The sequence below is a fragment of the Cicer arietinum genome, chromosome 6 (assembly GCF_000331145.2).
Source record: "Cicer arietinum cultivar CDC Frontier isolate Library 1 chromosome 6, Cicar.CDCFrontier_v2.0, whole genome shotgun sequence".
Classification (NCBI taxonomy): domain Eukaryota; kingdom Viridiplantae; phylum Streptophyta; class Magnoliopsida; order Fabales; family Fabaceae; genus Cicer; species Cicer arietinum.
Window position 1 is genome coordinate 7,134,983 of NC_021165.2, and position 25,111 is coordinate 7,160,093.

At 30.1% G+C, this 25,111-nt stretch overlaps 2 protein-coding genes and 2 pseudogenes across 2 annotated transcripts; all 4 read left to right on the forward strand.

Annotated features, from left to right (window-relative positions):
- Positions 1-810: 810 nt before the first annotated feature.
- On the forward strand, positions 811-1,511 carry LOC113787105 (RING-H2 finger protein ATL78-like; annotated as a pseudogene).
- Positions 1,512-5,997: 4,486 nt separating this feature from the next.
- Positions 5,998-6,883, forward strand: LOC101501511 (RING-H2 finger protein ATL78-like). The gene has a single exon (XM_004503915.4). It carries the CDS (start codon positions 6,061-6,063, stop codon positions 6,736-6,738), a length of 678 nt encoding a protein of 225 aa, XP_004503972.1. The 5' UTR covers positions 5,998-6,060; the 3' UTR covers positions 6,739-6,883.
- Positions 6,884-9,101: 2,218 nt separating this feature from the next.
- Positions 9,102-14,542, forward strand: LOC101502153 (uncharacterized; annotated as a pseudogene).
- An 8,948-nt stretch (positions 14,543-23,490) lies between these two features.
- On the forward strand, positions 23,491-24,102 carry LOC101502470 (histone H3.2). Its single transcript, XM_004503916.3, has one exon. It carries the CDS (start codon positions 23,575-23,577, stop codon positions 23,983-23,985), a length of 411 nt encoding a protein of 136 aa, XP_004503973.1. The 5' UTR covers positions 23,491-23,574; the 3' UTR covers positions 23,986-24,102.
- The last annotated feature ends 1,009 nt before the right edge of the window (positions 24,103-25,111 follow it).

Sequence of the window (25,111 nt, forward strand, 5' to 3'; positions counted from 1 at the left end):
TAAACTTAAAAAGTAAAAAATGATATAAATAAATAAAAACCAAACGATTACTTTCATCATACATAAAAACCCCATAATCTATTTTACCTTAAAAAATATATCTTTTGTGTTTCTAAACAATAAACTGTATATATATATATTTCGGGTTGCGATCACACAACATTAGCTCTACATTAATAGTATAGAAACTAAACAAATACGGACACACACAAAAAAAGCCAAACAAATTAATAATATAAAAAATTTAAAAAGCCCTTTCCACAAGCACTTTCAGTATAAAAGTACTACAGATGTAGACAAATAGTATTATGAGATTGCAGATCAAATTAAGCTTAAATTAACATTTTGCCAATTTGTTCTATTGCGGCCATTTACATACCCTGCTTTAATTACGAACCACGACTTCTTAATGCAAAAATATTGCAATCTAACAACTTGCATGAACATTGTGAAACAATTAATTTCATATTGCAAAAAGTGATTTGTTTCGGATCCAAAACATATTAATTATAATATAGTAGCTATGTGAGTGGGCAACCAAATATGTTATTCACATATAGTAAGTACCATGTACGAGAAATCATGCATTAGTAGTACAATTTTAAAGGTAAGAGCCAAACGTGTAGAACATTTCATTTAGTAATAATTGATTTAATCTAAGTAACAAGCAACTAGGCACCAAATATATATATATATATATAGTTAATTTCAAACTTTATTATAAAGCTAGATACCATATCCAACCATATATTATATAATTTCCCTATATATAGTCCACTGTCTAGAATAATATAACAACCAACAAAAAACATGTATGCTTCTACTTCCTTTACTTCACAACTCATCCATGAGTCTTGTGAAATCTCACACAAGAAGGTTACTCTTTCAACACTCAATTGATCATCTCCTCTATATCCACAAACAACCAAAATTCAACAGATTTTTATTTTGGAGATCGTAAATTTGATTCAAATATTGTGATGATTCTTGCAGTTCTATTATTTGTTCACTTGCATTAAACTCTATCATAAGGTGTGCCTTTAGGTTTTCTAACATAGCCATCAACAATGACTCTTCTTTGAATTCTAGCAACAATGATTCACTTTAATTGGTCAACAAAGGTATTAAGAAGAAAGTTCTTAAAAGATTTCCCATAGTCAAATATTCGGCTAAGTTGAAATTGTCAAATTTATACGTAGAGTGTATGATATATATATATTAGATTTCAGAAATAGTGAAAAAGTGTGCATTTTACCTAAATGCAACCACGGTTTTCATATTTGTTGCATCGACAAATGATTAAGAGCACATTCATCAATAACCATTGTAAGTATACAATCACTACAACCGGAAGCTTCGGAATGCAACTACAAAAATATAACCTAGTATAATAGATTTTGACTAAAACATTCAAGGGATGTAGATTAGTTTATAAAAAGAGTTCATCTATGTAAATAAATTCAAAATTTAATATATTGAATAAAAGATTATTTATACAATTAATCACACATATCAAGTGTAAAACGTTGACCATTCAATAATTAATTATTTGATTATTTTAAAATTAATATCAGTCAAACGTATTTATATTTAATTCATTAATTTAATATGTGACTAGTATATTAATTTTTCTAATTGATTTATAACTGTGTATATGCTTTATACATTTTTCCACGTATATAAAACAATATATATAATTATAACAATAGTTAGTGAAATATATGTCATTGACACACAAAAGCAATAAATATTAATACAATAAATTATATTTTACAAAATATGTTTTATTTTATGAAACTTATCATATGCCACATGTCAAATCCCGAACCATTCAATAGTTAATGATTCTTTTTTCTTCTATCACCTACAAATAGATCAAAAATAAAAGGAGAAAAATAAAGTTTGAGGGACATCAATCCTAAAACGAGAATTATAGATACTCAAGCACTTTTGATTTTTTGATTTTTTTTCTTAGTTAAAATTGATTATGACAAGAGTTACTTTCGTCGCCATTTTTACTCTAAAATTTATTTAAAATGTGTATATCATGTGCAACATTTAAATTACAAATCTGCTCAGTTAAAATTTAGTTTATGACCTATTACCATTTTCTTATTCACCAATGCATTAAGATATCAATAATTAATACACATATATGGGAATCATTGTTGCTTCTCTCTCTCTCTGAATTATGTCAACTCATTTGGTTATTAGATGTTTGATAGCAACAACAATTTTTTCAACATTTGAACAAATCCTACATGATGGTTGATTGACAATATTTACATCATTAGTTAATTGCAAAGTTGTTCCTGATAAGTTAGACAAACTGTTGCTAAAGACTTTAGGAATAATCTTATTAGAAGAGGCAACCTTAAAACTAATACTATCCTTAATATTAAAACTAATATTCTCAATTAAATCTTCATGCATGAAGTCCAAAAAGTCCAAAAGAGGATTAGATTTCATGATACTCACTTGTTGGACACTTTGTTGTCTCTAACATTACTTCCTCTAACTCACTAGTTTGTTGGAAATCAACAGATTTAGTTTTCTCTAGCTATCAATACCTCACATTTTATTCCTTGAATACCACCACTAGGGAGAGACCAATGCATTGACAAAAAAAAGAACAAAAAGAAGACAATTTTGGAATTCTAAATAAAATAAAATAAAATAAAAAATTAACCACGTCATTAATCCACTAGAAAAAAGAATTATATTATCATTTAAAAAAAAATCAAATGTCATAAACTTCGGACCCAATTTTCAAATAAAAGACAATTTAACATGCAAATTAACTATTTTTAGAAACATTACTCTTAAAGTGAACCAAACACCCAACAAAGTGTTTTTTAAGCCTTTAATCTAGTCATGTATTCATCTTCTGTAGCTAATCTTTGATATATGTTTTAGATAGGAAACCGAAAAAATTTATTTAAAAGTTGTACAAAATATTTAAGTTTAATTGCAGTTTTGATCCTCCCTATTTTAGCTAAATCACGAAAATAGCCACTCTATTTTATTTCTCTTCAATTTTGGTCGCAAAAAGAATTTTGGTCTAAAACTTGATTGAAGTGTCATTTTCTTGCGCTGATTTAAATCACACAATGTCTCAAGATCTCGTGGTACAACAATTGTATCTGAGATCTATGATCATAAATAGTGTGATGTAGTTTTAAAAAAATGACACTTCATTAAATTTTAGACTAAAATTCTGTATAGAATATCAAAATTGAGAGTAAATAAAATAGAAGAACTATTTTCGTAATTTAATTAAAATAGAGGATAAAAACTACAATTGAACTAAATATTCCATTGCACCATCACCATTAATTTAATTTTTTGCATCAGCTCACGTTCTCACATTATGTGGTTCATTTACTTCCACCATGAAGTGAAATGAAATTTGTTTTCTCAATATTCTTCGTATTCTCTCATCATAGACCAATCGTTCATCATGATCAAGAGATGATGCACATGTTTCTGTATGATCGAAATCATATGATGTATGATCTAATGTGAATGTGATGACTCTACAATAACGTCATATCAAACTTATTTTTATATTAAAATAGAGTTATCAAAATTATAAATAAAAAAAAAATATTATATATATATTTTAGTATGTTAATTAAAATTATGCAACTCGTGCATAGATTTTTTTGTTGTCTTAATATATGTATTTTTTAGTTGTACAATTGATTATGAAAAAGATTAATTATTGTATATTATTAATCGAGTGTTTTTAATAATTCAACGGTTTAAAAAAATCATTATAAAATAAAAGAGTTTTATCCTGTTTGGAAAAGTAAAAGCATCAATGAAGTGGAGTAATATCTAATAACAACCCAATAAATGCGCACAATAAATCAATGAAAAAAAGATCGGAAAAGAAGCCTATAAAAGCCAAAGAAAAGTGTAATATTTAATCCTAAAAACACAAGAAAGATCGAACATAAGATTTTGAGTAGTAAGAGATAATATAATCCAGTTAGCGTAAAATACTAAACTACATACGGGAATATTATTGTACTTTATTGTCGTGTTAATTAGCACCACAAATAGTGGTTAATTCTTTGAAATTTTAATGTCATTGTGGTGTATGACATGGTCTTCTATATATATTCCTATGAAAATATGACACTTATAATCAAAAAGGTTGGACTCGTCTAAATGAGTTTACTTTAGAGTATAAAAATGTAACTATTGATTGAACATTTGAACTATACATGAATTTTTTATTGATCCTTGATTAATTTCAAAATTTATCCTTTAGGGTACATATTTCCCACTTTAAAAATCTACTACATGTCACACACAAAATATTAACATTAAAAAATCTTGTAAAAAATCGTTAGAATGGTGAAGAGAGATATTTTAACTAATTAAATAGCTCTAACTAATTAATTTTTGAACCTTTGATTAAATTCATAAGTTACCATTTGTCGATATGTTAATACAATTAATTGTAACCAAACTACTCTACTTAAAGTTTATTATGCACATTTAGTAAGAAAAATAAAAATAAAAATAAAAGAATTTATTGACTCAAACAATTTTACCAAAGTTCAACAATGAAACAAATACTTAATCACCACAAGACTTTGATATTACATTTCATTCAAAAAATTTAAGGCATTAGTGTGGGATTATATATATTCTTAATATAATATTTTATCCATTTATAGTCAATTTGCTCTAATCGCTTATATTTGAACACACAATCTCTCTCAAGGATGAATATAGAGGCAAAGCCTAGATGTTTGATGAGGTGGCCTTGACGATCCAAAAAATAAATTTTTTTTTGGATAAATAATTATAATTTTATATTTAATTATCCCAATAATATATATTTATATAACTCAAATAAATTAATTTGTCAAAAATTAGTAAAAATATTAAGATTATTGTTCACGTTGAAAAAGACAATGTTAGTCTATATATGAATATAAAATCAATAATAGATTAATTTGATTCTTTAAAGTGTTGTTAAATTCGATTTTTTTTAAAACAATTATTGTTCATTTTATACAACTAAGTAAAAAATTATTGTCAATTTTTAAGCTAATAAGTTAAGTTTAATTAGTAAAAAAAATATTTTAATTTTAAAAAAGCATTTTTTTTAAATTTAATATGCTAATAAAACTTATATTAGTTTTGTCAATTATCTGTCAGGATTCATAAGAGACTTAGACACCACATATCAACCCAAAACCTTAAGGCATTAGGTTTATGAGTCATTCTCCTTATATATCTAATATAGCCTCCATTCCTGGTCAATGTGAGACTAACCACTCATAATTGAATTCCAACAGATATGTCTTTTATGGTTGATACGTTTTGTCACTCTAATGAATCAAATCATTGTCTTCTATGATTACTATTCATTGTGTGCGTAAGTACTTTAATATGTTATAATGAAAGCAAATTAAGAAGCTAAACAAATCAATAAACGAAAAATAGAGTCCTTTCCCACCAGCATAAAAGTCCTATAGCTGTAATAGACTTGTAGTATTATGAGATTGCAGATCAAATTATAAGCTTAAACATTTTGCCAATTTGTTCTATTGTTGTCATTAACAATACCCCGCTTTAATTAGCAACCACGCCTTCTTAATGCAAATATATTACGATCTAACAACTTGCATGAAGATTGTAAAAAAATTAATTTCATATTGCAAAAAGTGATTTGTTTCGGATCCAAAACATATTAACTATAATATAGTAGCTATGTGAGTGGGCAACCAAAATATGTTATTCACATATAGTAAGTACTATGTACGAGAAATGATGCATTAGTAGTACAATTTTAAAGATAAGAGCCAAACGTGTAGAGCATTTCATATAGTAATAATTGATTTAATCTAATTAACAAGCAACTAGGCACCAAATATATATATAGTTAATTTCAAACTTTATTATAAAGCTAGATACCATATCCAACCATATATTATATAACCTCCCTATATATATAGTCTTTTATCTATAAGACAAATATAACAACAACCTTCAAGCTATAATTAACTATCTCATCAAGTTAAGTTCCCCAACAAAAACATGTATGCTTCTACTTCCTTTACTTCACAACTCCTCCATGAGGTTCTTGTGAAATCACACTCAAGAAGGTTACTCTTCCAAGACCCAGTTGATCATCTAACATTAACCAATTCCTCTGTTTCCACAAACAACCACAATTCAACAGACTCATATTTTGGAGTTAGTGAATTTGATTCTCATGTTGTAACAATACTCGCAGTCCTATTGTGTGCTCTTATTTGTTCACTTGCATTAAACTCCATCGTAAGGTGTGCCTTTAGGTTTTCAAATGTAGCCATCAACAATGACTCTTCTTCAAATTATAGCAACAACCATTCACCTCAATTGGTCAACAAAGGTATTAAGAAGAAAGCTCTTAAGACATTCCCCATTGTAAAATATTCAGCAGAGTTGAAATTACCGAGTTTAGACTCAGAGTGTGTGATATGTATCTCAGAATTCAGAAATGGTGAAAAAGTGCGCATTTTACCTAAATGTAATCATGGTTTTCATGTTCGTTGCATTGACAAATGGCTAAAAGAACATTCATCATGCCCCAAGTGTAGACAATGTCTTCTTGAAACTTGTCAGAAGATTGTCGGGTCGCAACAACCATCTGTGTTGCCAGTGCCAGAAACCATTATAAGGATTCAACCACTACAGCCCGAAGCCTTAGAACGAAACTATAGGGAGATATAAGCTATTTAATTACTCTCTCTTTATGACTTCTATTAGATACACTAGTTAGTTAGTTTACATTAGATAGTCACCTTAACTAGTTGTACTTATGTACCCTTGATATAACTGATTATCATTATCAATACAATTTTATTTCATAATTTTCTATACTTTTCTCTCTTCAAAGACTTTTATCAAAAATAGTAATATGATATCACAATTAATTACTCAATTACATTCTTTCAAAATTTTATTGAGAAAATTATCATTGATTTATTTTTACTTTTCTATTCTCCATTTTCCTCTCTTTGGATCTTCATGTAGAATGACATGTTAAATCAATAACTAGTTTCCAATTTCAAAGCCTAAAGTTCAAGAAACCTAAGAAGGTTGATTCCGTTTAAAATGATGCAAAAACTATTAAGACTTGCGCTTAGTTAACTCAATTTTGGTCTTTTATTTTTAACTTTCTACTGTTAATTTTATCATTTTGAAAAGGTGGTTAGTTTGTTGTACATTAGGTTATAATCAGTTTTTATGGTTAGTTTTGTTATATAAATTCTTCCCTCATTTGGTTTAATTCGTTCAATTGTATAATTTTAGTTTTTATCAAATAATTTTGGTTAAAAAATTATGCAGAAGAAATTACATAATAGAAGCAAGAGGTATATATATAGTATATTGAATCTTACGCATGTTTCTTGATACGAAACGGAAGAATTACTAAGCATTCAACGTGTTAAATAATTTTGGTTAAAAAATTATGCAGAAGAAATTACATAATAGAAGCAAGAGGTATATATATAGTATATTGAATCTTACGCATGTTTCTTGATACGAAACGGAAGAATTACTAAGCATTCAACGTGTTAAATAATTTTGGTTAAAAAATTATGCAGAAGAAATTACATAATAGAAGCAAGAGGTATATATATATCACACTCAAATCCAACCACTACTAAGTGATGGAACCAATCAACAATGGCTACCAATAACTCTGTTATGATGTAGACCGTGAACACTGCAAAGCTTGACATTAGCCTCTATTTTACAATAATGGGGCAAAATAGAAAAGGTGTGCGATTTACTTTAATTAAAATAAAATGAAATAAAAGAAAAAAATATATAAAACACACGATAAGGATAAATGTGACATTCCATTCCATGTAGTTTCGTAACATCCTATTCATACTAAATAACATTATTGTTTGTTAAATTGTGTTACATCTAATTGATGCGTGATGATCGACATATGTATAAGGTCATGTTCATTTAACATGTTACATAATTAATTATTTAAAAGTATATGAATATAATTAATTTTTTCTTTAAGGGACTTAATTATAATTTTTAACAAATTTAGGAACTCAATTATAAAATTTTAAAATTCAACAATCTACTTAAAAAAGAAACTCCAAATAGATAAGGAACCAGTACAGTAATTTAACCGACACCCCTATAATTTAAATCCAATATGAAGACACAGCATATGCATGTTGATCAATTTGTTGATCTTTATAGGGCACCATGAGCTAAAAGAAGCAAAGCTAATCTAAATAAATAAAACATTTATATATATATAATCTAGCTGTTCAACTAACTGTTGTCTCTTTCTCTCTTATCTCTCAGGAATGTGAGTGCCAATAAACAATAGTGAGATCCAACCCATCAAGATACGGATCCAAGTAGTGGTACTTGTTTGTACTAATGCCACATACAAAACCAAAACCAAAACCAAGACCTTATTGCAACTTTTTGTCTTCCGCGGTTACTAATCACACTATGTACCCTACTCCAACATGTTATAATCAAAGAAAAGCTAAACAAATCAAAGATAAAAAGCCAAAAAAAGAGAGCCCTTTCCACAAGCACTTTCAGCATTAAAGTACTACAGCTGTAGACAAATAGTATTATGAGATTGCAGATCAAATTAAGCTTAAACATTTTGCCAATTTGTTCTATTTTTGTCATTTAAAATACCCCGCTTTAATTACTAACCACCACTTCTTAATGCAAAAATATTGCAATCTAACAACTTGCATGAACATTGTAAAACAATTAATTTCATATTACAAAAGTGATTTATTTCGAATCCAAACATATTAATATTTTAATAGAGTAACTAAGCGAGGGGGCAGCAAAAATAATATATTTTACACATATAGTATTATGTAGGAGGAAAGGAATTATGCATCAATAAATTTTCAAGATAAGAGTTAGACGTGTAGAGCATTCATATAATCATATAGTCAATTGATTTAATTCACGTAACAAGCAACTAGACACCAAGTAGTTAATTTCTTCAAACTTTAATAAAAAAGCAAGATACCGTATCCAACCATAGGGTATATAACTTCCCTATATATAGTCTCTTATCTATAAGACAAATATAACAACAACCATCAAGCTATAATTAACTAACTCATCAAGTTAAGTTCCCCAACAAAAAACATGTATGCTTCTACTTCCTTTACTTCACAACTCCTCCATGAGGTTCTTGTGGAATCTCACACAAGAAGGTTACTCTTCCAAGACTCAATTGGTCATCTATCATTAACAAACTCCTCTATTTCTACGAGTAACCACAACTCAACTGACTCATATTTTGGAGTTCGTGAATTTGATGCAAATGCTGTAATGATACTTGCGGTTCTATTGTGTGCTCTTATTTGTTCACTTGTATTAAACTTCATCATTAGATGTGCCTTGAGATCTTTAAATATAGCCATCAACAATGACTCTTCTTTGAATTCAAGTAGCAACCATTCACCAGAATTGGTCAACAAAGGTATCAAGAAAAAAGCTCTTAAGACATTTCCTATAGTGAAATATTCAACTGAGTTGAAACTGCCAAGTTTAGATACAGAGTGTGTGATATGTATCTCAGAGTTCACAAAAGGTGAGAAGGTGCGCATTTTGCCTAAATGCAACCATGGCTTTCACGTTCGTTGCATTGACAAATGGCTAAGAGAACACTCATCATGTCCCAAGTGTAGACAATGTCTTCTTGAAACTTGTCAGAAGATTGTTGAGTCACAACAACCAATTGTGTTGCCAGTTCCAGAAACTATTATAAGGATTCAACCATTAGAGCCTGAAGCTTTGGAACGTAACTATAGAGAAATATAAGTTAATTAATTAGTCTCTCTTAACCTTCACATTTTTAGTTGAGCAAGAAAATTCAAATTCAAAACCAATTAACCATAACCATTGTGGTGGTTAATGGGTGAACTCCATGTTTGAAACTTTCTTTTGCTTTATTTTAACCTCAAATGTAAAAATACACTAGTTAAAGTTAATTTTGATAAGATTGTGTTAATTATTTGATGTTTTTAACCGATAATACAAATATATTGTGGTCAAATCATAGTAAAAATGACATTCATGGTATTGACAACAACAAGCTACTAATATCCAAAATTAAATTTTATATTTTACTATAAAGTCTGCACATTAATTTTCTTCTATTAACGATGTTGCAACTTAACTATTCAAACCAAATGAAATATGTGGTGAATACTTCGAACTAAGAAACATAAATTAAGGGATCACATTGAGATAGTCTTAATATTCAGTTTAATGAGATTCAAACTATCTAACAATATTTCATAAGCGAAGAATATTATATACTAAATTCAATATTGACACCAAGTTAAGACCACGATAAATAGCAAGTAGATCTAAATGAATGTTATTAGAGTAACCAAAATATCATGCAAAGCCCACAATCCAACTCTACCTAGGTTTTCTAAACAACTACCATAAACATAAGCTAAAATTTGAATTTATTTTATTAGTGAGCCAAAGCCAACACTACAACAGAAATGTCATTTCATTTAGAAGTCGATTAAAATTGTTATTTAGAATCACTTACAACCTCTACAATTCAAACTTTCCATCAGTTTAATCCTCGACATGGAATTGGACAAAGGAGTAATTTTTTGATGAAAACACATACAACACGTCCTTCTTAGGAACAATCAATCAAAATATTTTAATTAATACAATGAACACACAAAAATAAACACGTTATCTTCTTCTGATGTTATCTCACCGTCTCTATAAAACTAAAATAACTCTTCTCTGGTTCTCTCTCAAATTCAGATCATCCAGCTATTGCGCATTTCTCTAACTGTATCCTTATTTACCATTTTCTTATTCAAACACCACCATACTCATCTATTTCTCTTTGTGTGTTTTTGTTATTTTATAAAAAGATAGTTCATATCAAACTTTAATAATAAATAAATAAAATAAATAAATAAAGAGCACGATATCATAACTTATAATATATTATATAGATTAGTGTCAGGTGACACCAAAATATGATGTAACATCTCATGTCTGCGTGTCATTGTCATGTCACCTAATTTAGACGAGAGGATAACGGACCAAAACAATGGAAATCTTCAGATAAAATCTAAAAACAAATTCAAAAGAAGAAAACTAAAACTGGACAAAATCACAAATAACCCTCAAAGAAACAACTTTTAACCTTTTAGATTATAAACTAGTTATGGAAAAGTACAATATATCATATATCAAGTGGGGTGGGGTAACCCGTAAAGACAAACACCAAACCAATGAAACAAAAAGAAGCCTAATAAAGCCAAAAGTAAATTATTCAATTATGAAAAATCAAGAAAGATCAAACACGTACAAGATTCTGGAAGAAGATAATGTAAATGAATTACAAGTAGGAATAATGTGGTTCTTTTATCATCTGTTAACTTCATACTTTGTAATTTTAATATAACTGTGATATGTGACATGGTATTGAAATCACCCATTCTCTTTTTCAGTTTCCCCTATAGAATGAAAATATGACACTTAACAGTTATCATCAAAGAATTTAACTTTTCTGAGGTGAATGAGTGCACTTTAGAGGATGAAACGCATTTACGGCCAGTTAAAATGTATTTACATGCATGAAAAGAAAAATTTAATTAATAAAATATCAATAATTTGTTTATCAATCTACGGCTATTTTTCAATACTATTATGTAAAATTATTAATATTTTCCACACTCTATTTTAAAAAATAAACCCCTATAAAATTTGTATTTTTCAATCATATATCATCTGCATACAACTACTACAAAGATTAAATTTGTATTTTTAACTAGATATTATTTGTATGCAACTAAAAGCCTAAAACAGATATTGTTGTTATGATTCATAATATTTGGGAAAGTAGCACTATTCATTAACAAAATGCAAAAAATGGCATGTAACATCGCAACTGTCGTTTAAAGAAGTTTGACAAAACATTCTAAAAACATCAATTTTCGGAATTCGTTTGAGATTGTTACCAAGAAGAATTCCTTTCTGAAAGATAGAAGTTATTTTCAATACTTCATTGCAATTTTACTTTTCCTTTATTTTTCTTTTTGCAGTAAAAGATATAATTTTTCAAGTGGAGCAATTGATTTTAATTGAAGAAAATCTCACAATACTTCAAAATATAAATGTAACAAATGGAGTGTACTCCATAAAACTGTAAAAATAGATGCATGGTTAACTTAAAAAAAAAATCATTATAATATTTAAATAACTCAAGAAAATAAGATATAAAAGAATCATAATATTTATCATGATTTTGGTATTAATTCCTATTCAAAAGTGGTTTTCAAGTAAAAGATATAAAACAATCAATCAAAAGTTCAAAACTATTTCCATCATATTTTGATTATATATTATATTTTTAGTAGATAAGATATCTCAAACAATGACATCTATGGAAATCAAGATAAAAGATATGCAATTTATTTTCCTATAGCTTCTTTCACTTTTGCTTTTGTAACGTGGAAGTAGTTAATACAGTACTAGTTAATAATCCTGTGGCCATTCGACGGTTGATGTTAGTGTTTTTGAACCCCCAACTTGTTGTGTTGCACGAGTATACATACCAAAAGAAAGTTTGCAGCAAAGAAAACAAAAAACCTTTTCCCCAACACTTTCTCGTGGGACATTACACACCTGTCCACTTGGCTCAATTTATTTCCCTCGTAGGGACCCAAAATATGAGACATTGAATTAAGTCTTTAAAAGTCTTAAATACTTTTCTAGCAACAACTCATTCCTTCAAAAAAAAAACTCATCCCTTCACTATTTTTTTATGAGCTCGATGGGTCCTGGCTTATAGCGGGAAACAACAATCAATCTCCTACGATATCTAACATATATATAATAATTTATGATCTTTCACTTTTGCTTTTGTAACGTGGAAGTAGTTAATACAGTACTAGTTAATAATCCTGTGGCCATTCGACGGTTGATGTTAGTGTTTTTGAACCCCCAACTTGTTGTGTTGCACGAGTATACATACCAAAAGAAAGTTTGCAGCAAAGAAAACAAAAAACCTTTTCCCCAACACTTTCTCGTGGGACATTACACACCTGTCCACTTGGCTCAATTTATTTCCCTCGTAGGGACCCAAAATATGAGACATTGAATTAAGTCTTTAAAAGTCTTAAATACTTTTCTAGCAACAACTCATTCCTTCAAAAAAAAAACTCATCCCTTCACTATTTTTTTATGAGCTCGATGGGTCCTGGCTTATAGCGGGAAACAACAATCAATCTCCTACGATATCTAACATATATATAATAATTTATGAAAACTAGTTGCCACCCGCCACATTTTGCTTCGCATAAAGTGGAATTAAAATGGACCCAGTTTGATTATAAAGCCAAACTAAATCAAATAATATACAAAAAGACATAGTGATCAGTGGAGAAAAAAGATCAAAATTAATACAATAAAATAAACCACCATACCCCTAAAGAATATTATAATTAACAAGCAACTAGCTAGGCACTTTTCCTCAATAAACAAGAAAACAACTAGGCACTAAATACCAATAATAGTTAATTCAAACTTTAACTAAAGCCAGATACCATATCGTTTCTACCATATTAACTTCTCTCTATATATAGTCTCCTAGGATAGGATAACCAACAACTCTCAATCTCAAGCTCTAATTAACTAACTCTTCAATATCCCCCAACAAAAAACATGTATGCTTCTACTTCCTTTAATTCACTACTCATCCATGAACTTCTTGTGGAATCCCACACCAGAAGGTTACTCTTCCAAGACCCAATTGATCATCAATCAATAGCCAACTCCCCTGCTTCTACAGACGGCCGCAATTCAACAAACTCGTATTTTGGGGTTCGTGAATTTGATGCAAATGTTGTGATGATACTTGCAGTCCTATTGTGTGCTCTTATTTGCTCACTTGCGTTGAACTCCATCATAAGGTGTGCCTTGAGGTTTTCAAATATAGCCATCAACAACGACTCTTCTTCAAGTTCAAACAGCAACACTTCACCTCAATTGGTCAACAAAGGAATCAAGAAGAAAGCTCTTAAGACATTCCCCACATTGAGCTACTCAACTGAGTTGAAGCTACCGGGTTTAGATGCAGAGTGTGTAATATGTCTGTCAGAGTTTGCGAAGGGTGAAAAGGTGCGTCTTTTGCCTAAATGCAATCACGGTTTTCATGTTCGTTGCATTGACAAATGGCTTAAGGCACACTCATCATGCCCCAAGTGTAGACAATGTCTTCTTGAAACTTGTAGAAAAATTGTTGGATCACAACAACCAACTGTGTTGTCGGTACCAGAAACCATTATAAGAATCCAACCACTACAGCATGAAGATTTGGAACGTAACTATAGGGAAGTAAGCTGATTAACCATATTCAGCGTGGTAGTTATTAAATTAGTGTTCATTACAGTTTGTAATTTTTAGGTGTTTTACTTTGAGCTCAAATGTAAATATACATTAGTTAACAATTTGAGTGCATATTTTTCAACAATATTCTGCAGTAAGTAATTATTTGAACCGTTAATATAAAGCGCCTTAAAAAAATTAATTTAAATAGATTTCTTTTTTTTACTCAATCTAAATAGATTTTCGAATCAAGTGGTTTTTATGTAAATTATAATTCTAGTAACATATTATTGGGAAATTTTGGGATAAGAATAAAGAGATCGATGTATATTATTTAAATTTAAAGTGCACGTCATTATCAGTGACTTTTGATAATATTAATGGTAAAACTTTAATAAAATATATGCCAAATCATTTTATTGCTAAAATTAAGCCAAATGCAAAATATCCCAGCCTAGGATGTTTGATCAAAATTTAGGAGGGGAGTAAAAATTGATTTTGATTCCTCCCGTTTTGGAGGGAATTTAGAGGAAAAGAGAGAGACTCAAGATAAATAAAAAGTTATTTAAAATTTCTCTTCTCTTAAACGAAACACAAAATTATTAAAAACTATCTTCTTCTCTCTCCTCTTTTGAACTAAATATGTCTACTTTCCTCTATTCACCTCCATTAAAATCTATGGTTTTACATTGAATCAAACGGACCTTAAAGAGACATATTTAATGGCACATACTAATAAAATTTTATAAGTTCAAGAACGGGTTTGTTACAAATACAATCATTCAAACATGATTTTGAAAACATAATATGATGATATCTAAATACTTATTACGATGAATTTGTTATAATCACCCTGACCTACGGTGATTCCGACAAACCTATTTCATACCAAACATCAACTAAAAAATGACTTTTAATCAAGTCTTAAGTTTTACTTGGTTTTGAAAGTATATTGAGGTTTAGTAAAAAAAAGTATGCTGAGAAGTTTAAAAAAGTGTGTTGGAAAGTGAAAAAAAAAATATGTATTCAATTGGGAATTTTCTACTAAAGATAATTTAACACCTATAAAAAATCTTTTACACATGTCAAACTTTAATACTTGTATTGGTTAACGGTTGGTTAACTTCTGTCTCGTGAAAGTATTGAAATTTAACATATGATCTCCCTCTAACAAAATAAAACCCTCAAATTAACAAAATAACGAATTGAATTGAACAGGTGAACAGATAAGGAGAACCCAAATAAGACAAGCAACCACTTGGATTCAGGTTATAAAACATTTGGTCACATCAAGTGTCATGTGAGAGCAACTGGAGGTGTAAATAGCGGCTAGGAGGAAAAACAAAACAAAATTACAAAGTGGCGTACTTTATTATCCAGTCAATGGAGCATATATAGGTTAAATGGAAGCTGAGGCGGAAACCACATATTCAATCTCCAATCAAATAAGTATACTGTCTAAAATAAAAGGGTAGTAATGTAGTAACATATCATAGTATATAGCTCCCACACAAAGAAGACTCATTACCAGCACTGACTAACAACACAATATCCCGGGCGGCTGAATTTTGATTTGCTTGAGCTAACGCACTATATAACGGATAGAGGAAGCAGGGCAGTATAGGTAATTTATAGTTAAAGAAAATTGTGAAGTTTTTATATTGGAAGTTACTAGGGAACAAACTATATACTAGAATAGGCAATTGTTAGAAGGAAAATTTCACATTCACATAGAATATATAGGGGATCAATCATTAAAAATTGTTCAAAACATTGATGCCGACATTGTCACATTTAAATATAACTTCATGGTCTTTTATGTCCTTACGATGAAAATAGTGATTTGATCGATATTGATTTATTAAAAATAAAAAATAATGAATATAAATTAAATTCGAAGACACTAATATTAGAAATCAATAGTTATATTAGTTTTTTCGGATTTAAAATTAGGACTCCTTTTTAATACGCCTTCGATCTCCATTATTTCAATCAATTATCAAACATCAGTCTACCATAGATTAATATACTATACCTTTTCACCATAATGCCACAAGATATAAGGGCAAATCAGAATTCGGAAGGAAAGAAAACAAGATAAACGAGAAAGCTGGAGGCAAAATATAAAAATTGCATAATAGATGAGAGAGAAGGATGGAATAAAAAGTCCAGATGAAATGCGCCAATAATTCACATCTGACATTATTTCCCCAAGATTCCTAGTATTCCACTATTCTATAATTGATTTGTGACCTAAACGCTAGCTTAGTGTTGTCAAAAGAAAAAGGCAAACTTAGTAGATTTGTAACCTATTTTGAATTAAAAAGTAGAGACACAAGTGTCAGATTCCATCTTTTTTTATATGACCAAATTAGATTCCATCTCTAATTAGTAAAAACAAAATCAGTGCATGATTAAGATTAAAAGTAAGAATACTTGGAGAATGATGTAGAAGATTAAGGAAAGTATTACTATTACTGTTTCACAAAACTAGGAAAATTAACTCATCTAAACGTACAGATATTTTGACATGATTTCAACCACTAAATTTTTTGGATGTTTAGTACATAAGTCATTGAAGTATTTTTTCTAGTAGCAGCTGCAACTATGTGCAAAAATATAAAATTCAACCATTACAGCTCAAAGGAAAAAAGTAAAACATATAGCAAACAAATGGAATGTATGGTAAGCATACTTTGTCATAAAATTAGAAGGTGTGACATTTCCTTTCATCAATATATAATGTGCCATTGATTCCTAACCTCTAAGACAACAAGAAACCAGAATAAGACCAGTATCATTAGGAACTTAATTTTTTGGAGAATGAGAAATAGACTGAAGTTAGAAGATTTTGCATGACAGAGTTCTTGATGAAGGAAGTAATAATTAACGATTTTCAACTTAAGTGACTAAAATGTTATTTCGTTAGTTTGAATGACTAAATTGTCTGACCCTTACAATTTCAAAGACTAAAATAGTGATTAACTCAAATAAATAACTATATCAAATCATAGTGTCCCTGCGTGCGTGGATTAAAGAAAAAGTAGTTCGGTCGGGTATTGCCATCCCGATCATCATGTGGGTCATATTGTGCAATAGAAATAGAAGGGTGTTTGACAACCAGGACACTCTTTTATCTTTTCCAGTTGTAAAGATATCAGCCCTTACTCTCATGACTCGTCGGGCTTTCGAGTACTCTATTTCTAATATTCTGAGTCATACTACGAGACAGGTTGGTCGGAAGGGAGGGGATATGGATAATTTGGTTTTCAATGTAGATGGCAGTACACTTATGAACTCAGGTAAAGCCAAATTTGGAGGTTTAGTCACGAATTATTTGGGAGAATTTGTTTGCAGTTTCCAAGGGAGTGTTGGGTTATCTAATTACCTTCGTGCATAAATTAAGGTGTTGCAAAAAGGAATTAAGGTTTATTTGAACTTGGGTTATAAGAAGGTGTTGTGTTACTCAAACTCTTTTTTGTACCATCCAACCGGCACACATAGTAGATCACCTTCATGATCGATATGAGAATGAGTTAGCTTCAAATCATCAAAGATTACATAAAAAGTAACTGGTCCTTTATTTTGTGCCATACCCTCCGTGAAGGAAATCAGTGTTGTTGTTATCTTTGCTAAGATGGGAGCTTCCTCTTCTGAACCTTTATTAGCTTGCTAAGAGGGTAGTTGAATTTACTATAAGCAGATAGGCAGAGCGAGACCAAGAAAAACTATAAAAGAAACTATTAAGAAAGACCTGAGATTATTGAACCGAATAAATGCTTAAAAACTATTAAGACTAAATATTTTTTATATATAAGAGAGGTAACTCATATATCCAATAAATTAAGATGGAAATGTAGTGTCCAAGTCTCTTGTGTGGTTGCTCTTAACCTAATGTGATAGTCCTGTAGGCTCCCCTCATAATCCATCAGTAGCGTTGTTTGATCCATGTAGCAGACCCTACTTAGTGTGATAAGGTTTTGTCGCCCATCCCTTTCTTGAGAATGTAATATTTTCTTTTTGTTTTTGTTTTTTGTTTTTTTTCCCTGGTGTAACCAAAATATATACCTATGTCTATGGTAACTATACCTAAATGTAATCACCGTTATTATCATTGATCTTATAGCATAAACCTTTATTCAAATGAGCCTTGATTATCAAATAATTAATAAAACAAGTTATTTTTACTAAGCTCTTGGACAACCAACTTGCTTAACATAATAAAGCATGGAAAACAAAAGACCTTCAGGTTTAGCGAACCCAAATATAGCAGCATTATCTTATCTGGTTAATTTTAGGGAAAGTATAGATAATGCGTAATTCGAATGCAAATGAACAGGAAATATTTGATGCAATGTGGCGCATAATACATTTATATCTATGCGAAGAAAATTTCTAAGCTATCTATGAGAAGAGGGAATTCGTACCTTTCGATTGAAGCATTAGAGCTGGAAGGAAACGATTTTGTACATGATATACAATTAGGTCGTCGATTGAAGAAGGGAGACAATCTTCACGAATTTTGTCTTTTATTGAACTGATATATGCTTGCTGCATCACGGAGGTATTGAGCGGGAGTTAAAAGGGATGAAAAAAATATTGTTGATCATCAACTTTGTTCTTTAATTTGTATCTCTCGTCATTTCAGTCTCCTAAATTGGCCAAACAAATAATACATTCTTCAAACCGGAGTCGAGGGACTTTGTATTACGAATAAAATTACTCTTTAAGGTATTTTCTTTTAAATTATTTGCTCTTAAACTTTCAAATGCACCCTTAAATGTGTCTGGCCCTCAAGTTTGGATTTCCTTCACAAGGGGAATCAGGAATTCATCTCGTTAAAGCTCCGTAATTCGTTTGATAGAGATTGTACGGTTAAAAAAATATTTCTTTTAATTTTTAAATAAAAATACCAGGTTTAAATATTAATCATCTAATTTTGATTGGAAGGACTATTGATGTCTTGAATATAGGTCATGTGCAACTCTACGCAAATGACAGTTACATTCATCTTTTTCCAAAATAATTTGAGACTTAAATGAATATTTTTAGAGAATATTTTGATATCAAATGACTATTTTGCAAAAGTTAAATTCTTCACTCTTGTCAGTTACATTCATCTTTTTGCTAGTTACTCCTTACAAAAAGAAAATGACCAAAACATAATCACCCATATAGCAAAATCAAGCTTACTCATTCTACCGTAACCCTTCTTCACATCATTTCCCATTTTCCCTCATTTTCACTATTTATCTCGTCTTTTTTATGTCTTATTCCTCCATTTTCCTAGTTAGTAGAAGCACGTCAATATGGTTAGTTGATTTCAATTTATGTAACTTGAATAAAATATAAATCCTTCGTGAATTGGATTCACATACGTTTACGCAATTCCAACGTGTGTATCTTTACCTAGTTTCAATCTGTATATGTCGTTTAATTTATGTATGTAGAATCAGAATCACGTAGAGTTTTTTTCCTTCTAAATGTAACTAATTTTCTAGCATGTCTTTATATTTGTGTGCAAACATGGTGTGTATGATGCTTACCGACCATGAGAGTAGTAATAAAGTTATAGTTAATATTGTGTTAATTGACTTCGCGTAGATAGAGTTAATATTATGTACCATCACACAATATGAGTTCTGGTAGCTAGAATAGAAACATAAATATACGTCGACTTATCTCACATATGCTTCCGTGAACACATATTGCATATGTTTACGTAAATTTAGTTTGCGTCAATTCTAATTTAGTAATATGCACGCAAATTGAGTTCATGTGCGATTTTCAAAATTTTAAAAATAAATCATAATGTAAAACACACTTACACAAATAACATATCTTGGTTTGAAATATGGATAAGCGATATTAGGTGAGTGACGAATAAATAAAGATAAATAAAATATTTAAAGTATCAATGATGAAAGGATATTTTACGTATTTAATTTTGTTAAAAATATTAATAGCAGACAACTAGTAAAGAAAGAGCGGTGGTAGCTAGAATAAAAACATAAATATACGTCAACTTATCTCACATATGCTTCCGTGAACACATATTGCATATGTTTACGTAAACTTAGTTTGTGTCAATTCTAATTTATTAATATGCACGCAAATTGAGTTCACGTGCGATTTTCAAAATTTAAAAATAAATCACAATGTAAAACACACTTAGACAAATAACATATCTTGGTCTGAAATATGAATAAGCGATATTAGGTGAGTGACGAAAAAAATAAAGAGAAATAAAAGGTTTAAAGTATCAATGATGAAATGATATTTTACGTATTTAATTTTGTTAAAAATATTAATAGCAGACAACTAGTAAAGAAAGAGGTGTAACAATCAAAATCATGCATTTTTATTCACTATAGTTTTTCTTAATCTTTTTATGTAGTCCCTTTTATTATATCATTCTTGAGAGAGAGACAAACGAGACAAAAAAGTGAAAAACAAACAGTGATTAAGGAAGTATAAATTAGAGGCGGACAACGGTCGATTCCGGGTGAAAATTGTCAATCCACTACTAACCGAATGTTGTAGTGTAAAAACCATCTTCGACTGTTTTTGTCAACGAGTTCGTTTGACATCGAATGTCGAGTGTTAAAATGGGAAGAAGAAATAGAAAACTTGATTAATGACAAAAAAGGAAGTGCATTATGGCCACTGCTTTGCTAATTTTCGCCCGAAAAATGGGGTTCGATTGTCTAATTTATGCATGGATAAACATCTTGCTTTGAATTCAAATAGAAAATAATCTCACAGATAAACTATATTTGTTATATCATAACCATTAAAATATTTTTGGACATTGCGTTCAAATATGAGGTGAACTGATGGTAGAAAACTATAGATTGAGAGACATGAAAATGATCGAATGTGGAATTTTGAGATTCAAGTATGCAATATAGTGAGTATTGTTTTGTTGAGGGTAAAATATTTAAAGAGGTATGTTTCCATTAAGAATTTTGAGATTCAAGTATGCAATATAGTGAGTATTGTTTTGTTGGGGGTAAATTATTAAGAGGTATATTTAAATATTTTCTGAATAAGGGTGTTTTCAGAGTGTCTCTGATGCACACATAGTTATGTTTGGCCTAACATTTGGTATTCTCAAATTTTGGTTGATGAATGGCATAGATGGAAGATTGGTAATGGCTTCTCCATTCAAATTAGAGATACCCATTGGCTTCGTTGCGAACCTAATCCTAGTATTATTACCCCCATAATTATATTTTGATTATTCATTGTGCGTTAATATCTTGATTGATGAGCATAACACAACTTGAAAATAACCACTTATTAGAGACATTTTTATGGTTAAAGATGTGGTGTAAATCTTAAAAATTCCTCTTACTGGTACGTGTAATTCATATGAAATTATTTGGCATTTCAGCTTTAATGGTGACTATGTAGTTTAGAGTGCCTACATGCTTTGTGTTGATACTTTAATTGACTGGGACTAATGGCAAGTGGTTAGTGATTTGAACAAATTATGGAGTATGAAAGTCCCACCGAAGGTGAAGAACTTTATGTGGATAATATGAAAGAATTGTGTCTATACTATACTAAGACTCTAGAGTAAATGCATTTATTGTACTTTGACTTGTGTGATGTGTCGAAATACATCGGAATCAACTTGACATGTGTTCTTTTTTGTGAATAGAGTGCTGCTTGTTGATAGGAGATAGATCTTTTACATATTTTGGAGCCTATTTTATGGGTTCAAAAGGTCTTGATGACGTATTTTGTAAAATTTGTAGTATTCTTAATATGGATCAATTATGACATTTTTATTTATTGCTTCGAGTAGTTGGAAGAAACGTTGCTTGATCATTTGGGATAACATTAGCGACTCGACCGATCAGGTGATTCATCGCACACAAGAAATACTAGCTATTTGGACAACAACTAAGTGTCATGACAAACATGTGTTCCAGCTCGGGCAACATGTAGCACAACCAGTGCAACCACTCATTGAACCAAACAGTTGCTCTGTTACCAAACAAATGCTTGCAATAAGTCCCACGTCATGATTATCGTAAGCAATAGGGGTCATAAGTCATGGCAGCCTCCCACAACAGGTACTATTAAATGCAACATCGACGCAACACTGTTAACATATATGTATTACATTGGAGTGAGTTTTTATTTACGCGACGAATGGGAAAAAGTGTTGGTTGCTCAAATAGAGCGACACCCATGGAAGATGATTGCACTAAAGCTTATAAATTGTGTTAAAGAAATCAAGTGGATAACATCTTATGGGTTAACACTTGTTTTTTATATGAACTACAAATAAGCAGTGGATGATGTACTCAAAGTTAAATCAAATTACACGAAATATGGTTCTATCATTAATAAGTGTAGAGATTTACTTTACCTATACAATAATTATTGAATTGTTTTTGTTAGACAATCAACATATGGTAGTGCCGTGATTTGTTGATAACATTTGTCTCATACGTTCTTAGCAATGACTTTAATTACGTACCTAATTGTATTATATCTATTATTTTGAATGAAATGCAATGAGTTTACTTGAGAAAAAAATATTTAAATGACTAGAGTAAAAGGAATTATAGATTCAATATTATTATTAATAATAAAACGAGTCAAAAAATCAATGTGATGCATCATTTTCCGTATTTATGAAACAATTAATATAATGAAGTAACAAGTCTGTAAAAATACTCGATTACTCAAGCTAATATTGTACTGTTTTATCTTTTACCATTGTGAAAATAATAATAAAGTAGAAAAGTTGTTTTTTTAGTTCATTAGCAATCTTGTAAAAAATTTAAGAAGCGGCTAAAATATTTGTACTCGCGCGTCCTTCTTCAATGAAAAAAAAAAGTTAAAATTAGAAGAGGCACAAGCCAAAAAATGTGAAAAACATACAACCGCGCCAAACCATAGTAAGCCGAAAAGCCTCAAAAGATGAATCCGCGTGCTATCTTCTAAGCCAATCATAACCGTTAGATTCACACACACACGGATCGATCCCAAAACGAAAACTCCCTCTCTTCCTCTCCCTCCAAAATTTAAGTCCAAGCGTTCAAAAACCTCTCTCTTCTATAAAACCCCTTTCTCCACACCCAAATCCATCACACCTAAATTCGCATCCAATCATAAAAATCTCATTTCAAAAACAAAATCTTCTAGAGTCTTCCACCAATGGCACGTACAAAGCAAACAGCCCGCAAATCCACCGGCGGCAAGGCTCCCCGGAAACAACTAGCAACCAAAGCCGCCAGAAAATCAGCACCAGCAACCGGCGGTGTAAAGAAGCCACACAGATTTAGACCAGGAACAGTTGCATTGAGAGAGATCCGTAAGTACCAAAAGAGTACCGAGCTTTTGATCCGTAAGCTTCCTTTCCAGCGTCTTGTTCGTGAGATCGCTCAAGATTTCAAAACGGATCTTAGGTTTCAGAGCAGTGCCGTTTCGGCTCTTCAGGAAGCTGCTGAGGCTTATTTGGTTGGACTGTTTGAAGATACGAATCTTTGTGCTATCCATGCTAAGAGAGTTACTATTATGCCTAAGGACATTCAACTTGCAAGAAGAATCAGAGGCGAAAGGGCCTAGTTATGTGATTTAATTTCAATTTGTGAAATTTTAACTGTCTAAACCCTAATTAGATTCCATGTATGAATCTTGAACTGTTATGAAATGTATTCTTGTTTAATGTGATATTGTTTCTTACGTTCCTTGTGTTTTTTTGGATCACTACGAATAGCTTTTGGTTAATTTAACAACACTTAGTAAGATTCACCACTAAAATATTGATTCCAAAATTCACCATCTATCTCTGCCAGTAAAAAAATAGATTCTAATATATGCAATCAATTCCAAACAATGATTTTACCATTTCAATTGCATACTCCAATTGAAATAGTTCTTTTAAAATATATTTTATTTGCTTAACAGTATAAGCAAGTATATGTGGCAGGATGAACATTGGTAATTGTATTTCTGGAAAATAATACACAAATTATTGGAGTCCCCTCTTAGTTAACGAGGCACCATTAGTAGCTGGAAATCAATTTTTAGCATACTATAATGCACTGCATCTCTTGAATACTGCCCAATAAATACATGAGTTGGTGAATAAAGATGAATGTACAGTGCCGTGTAAATTAATAATCACTAATCTCTATCTCATAATGATTAGGTATGTCAAACTTATCTCTTCTAAATTACAGGATTTGTGAAGAATTGAAAATTCAATTAAAGTAAAAACAAAATAGGGTTGGTGGGATTTTACTTGTTTTTTCTGCAGTTATAATCTAGCCTACTAAAATATTTATTTTGTATTATATTATTAAAACTCCATCTTCTATATAGTCAATATAAAACTCCAGGGGAGTCTTACGAGAGAGAATCCACTTGTAAGTACCCACGAAGACCCACGTGTTCACTCTAATAAAACAAGAGCATTGAAATAAATATGTAAATAATTGAAGAAAAATAAATAAAATCTAACAGGTTAATGAAAAGACAAATTTTACGATACATGAGTCTAATATAATACATCTGATTTTTAAATTAATAAATAAATATATTTTTTTTATAAAAAACTATTTTCTATTATTTTTAAAAAATAATTTATAATTTTTTTTACTATAAAATATAAAAATTAATGTAATATTTATAAACAATGAAATAATATTACAATATAAAATCTACATTAATTTATTAATTTAAAAAACTA

Bases quoted from the DNA above. Each gene is read 5' to 3' on its own strand.
- LOC101501511 (XM_004503915.4), top strand. From the start codon at position 6,061: ATGTATGCTTCTACTTCCTTTACTTCACAACTCCTCCATGAGGTTCTT.
- LOC101502470 (XM_004503916.3), top strand. From the start codon at position 23,575: ATGGCACGTACAAAGCAAACAGCCCGCAAATCCACCGGCGGCAAGGCT.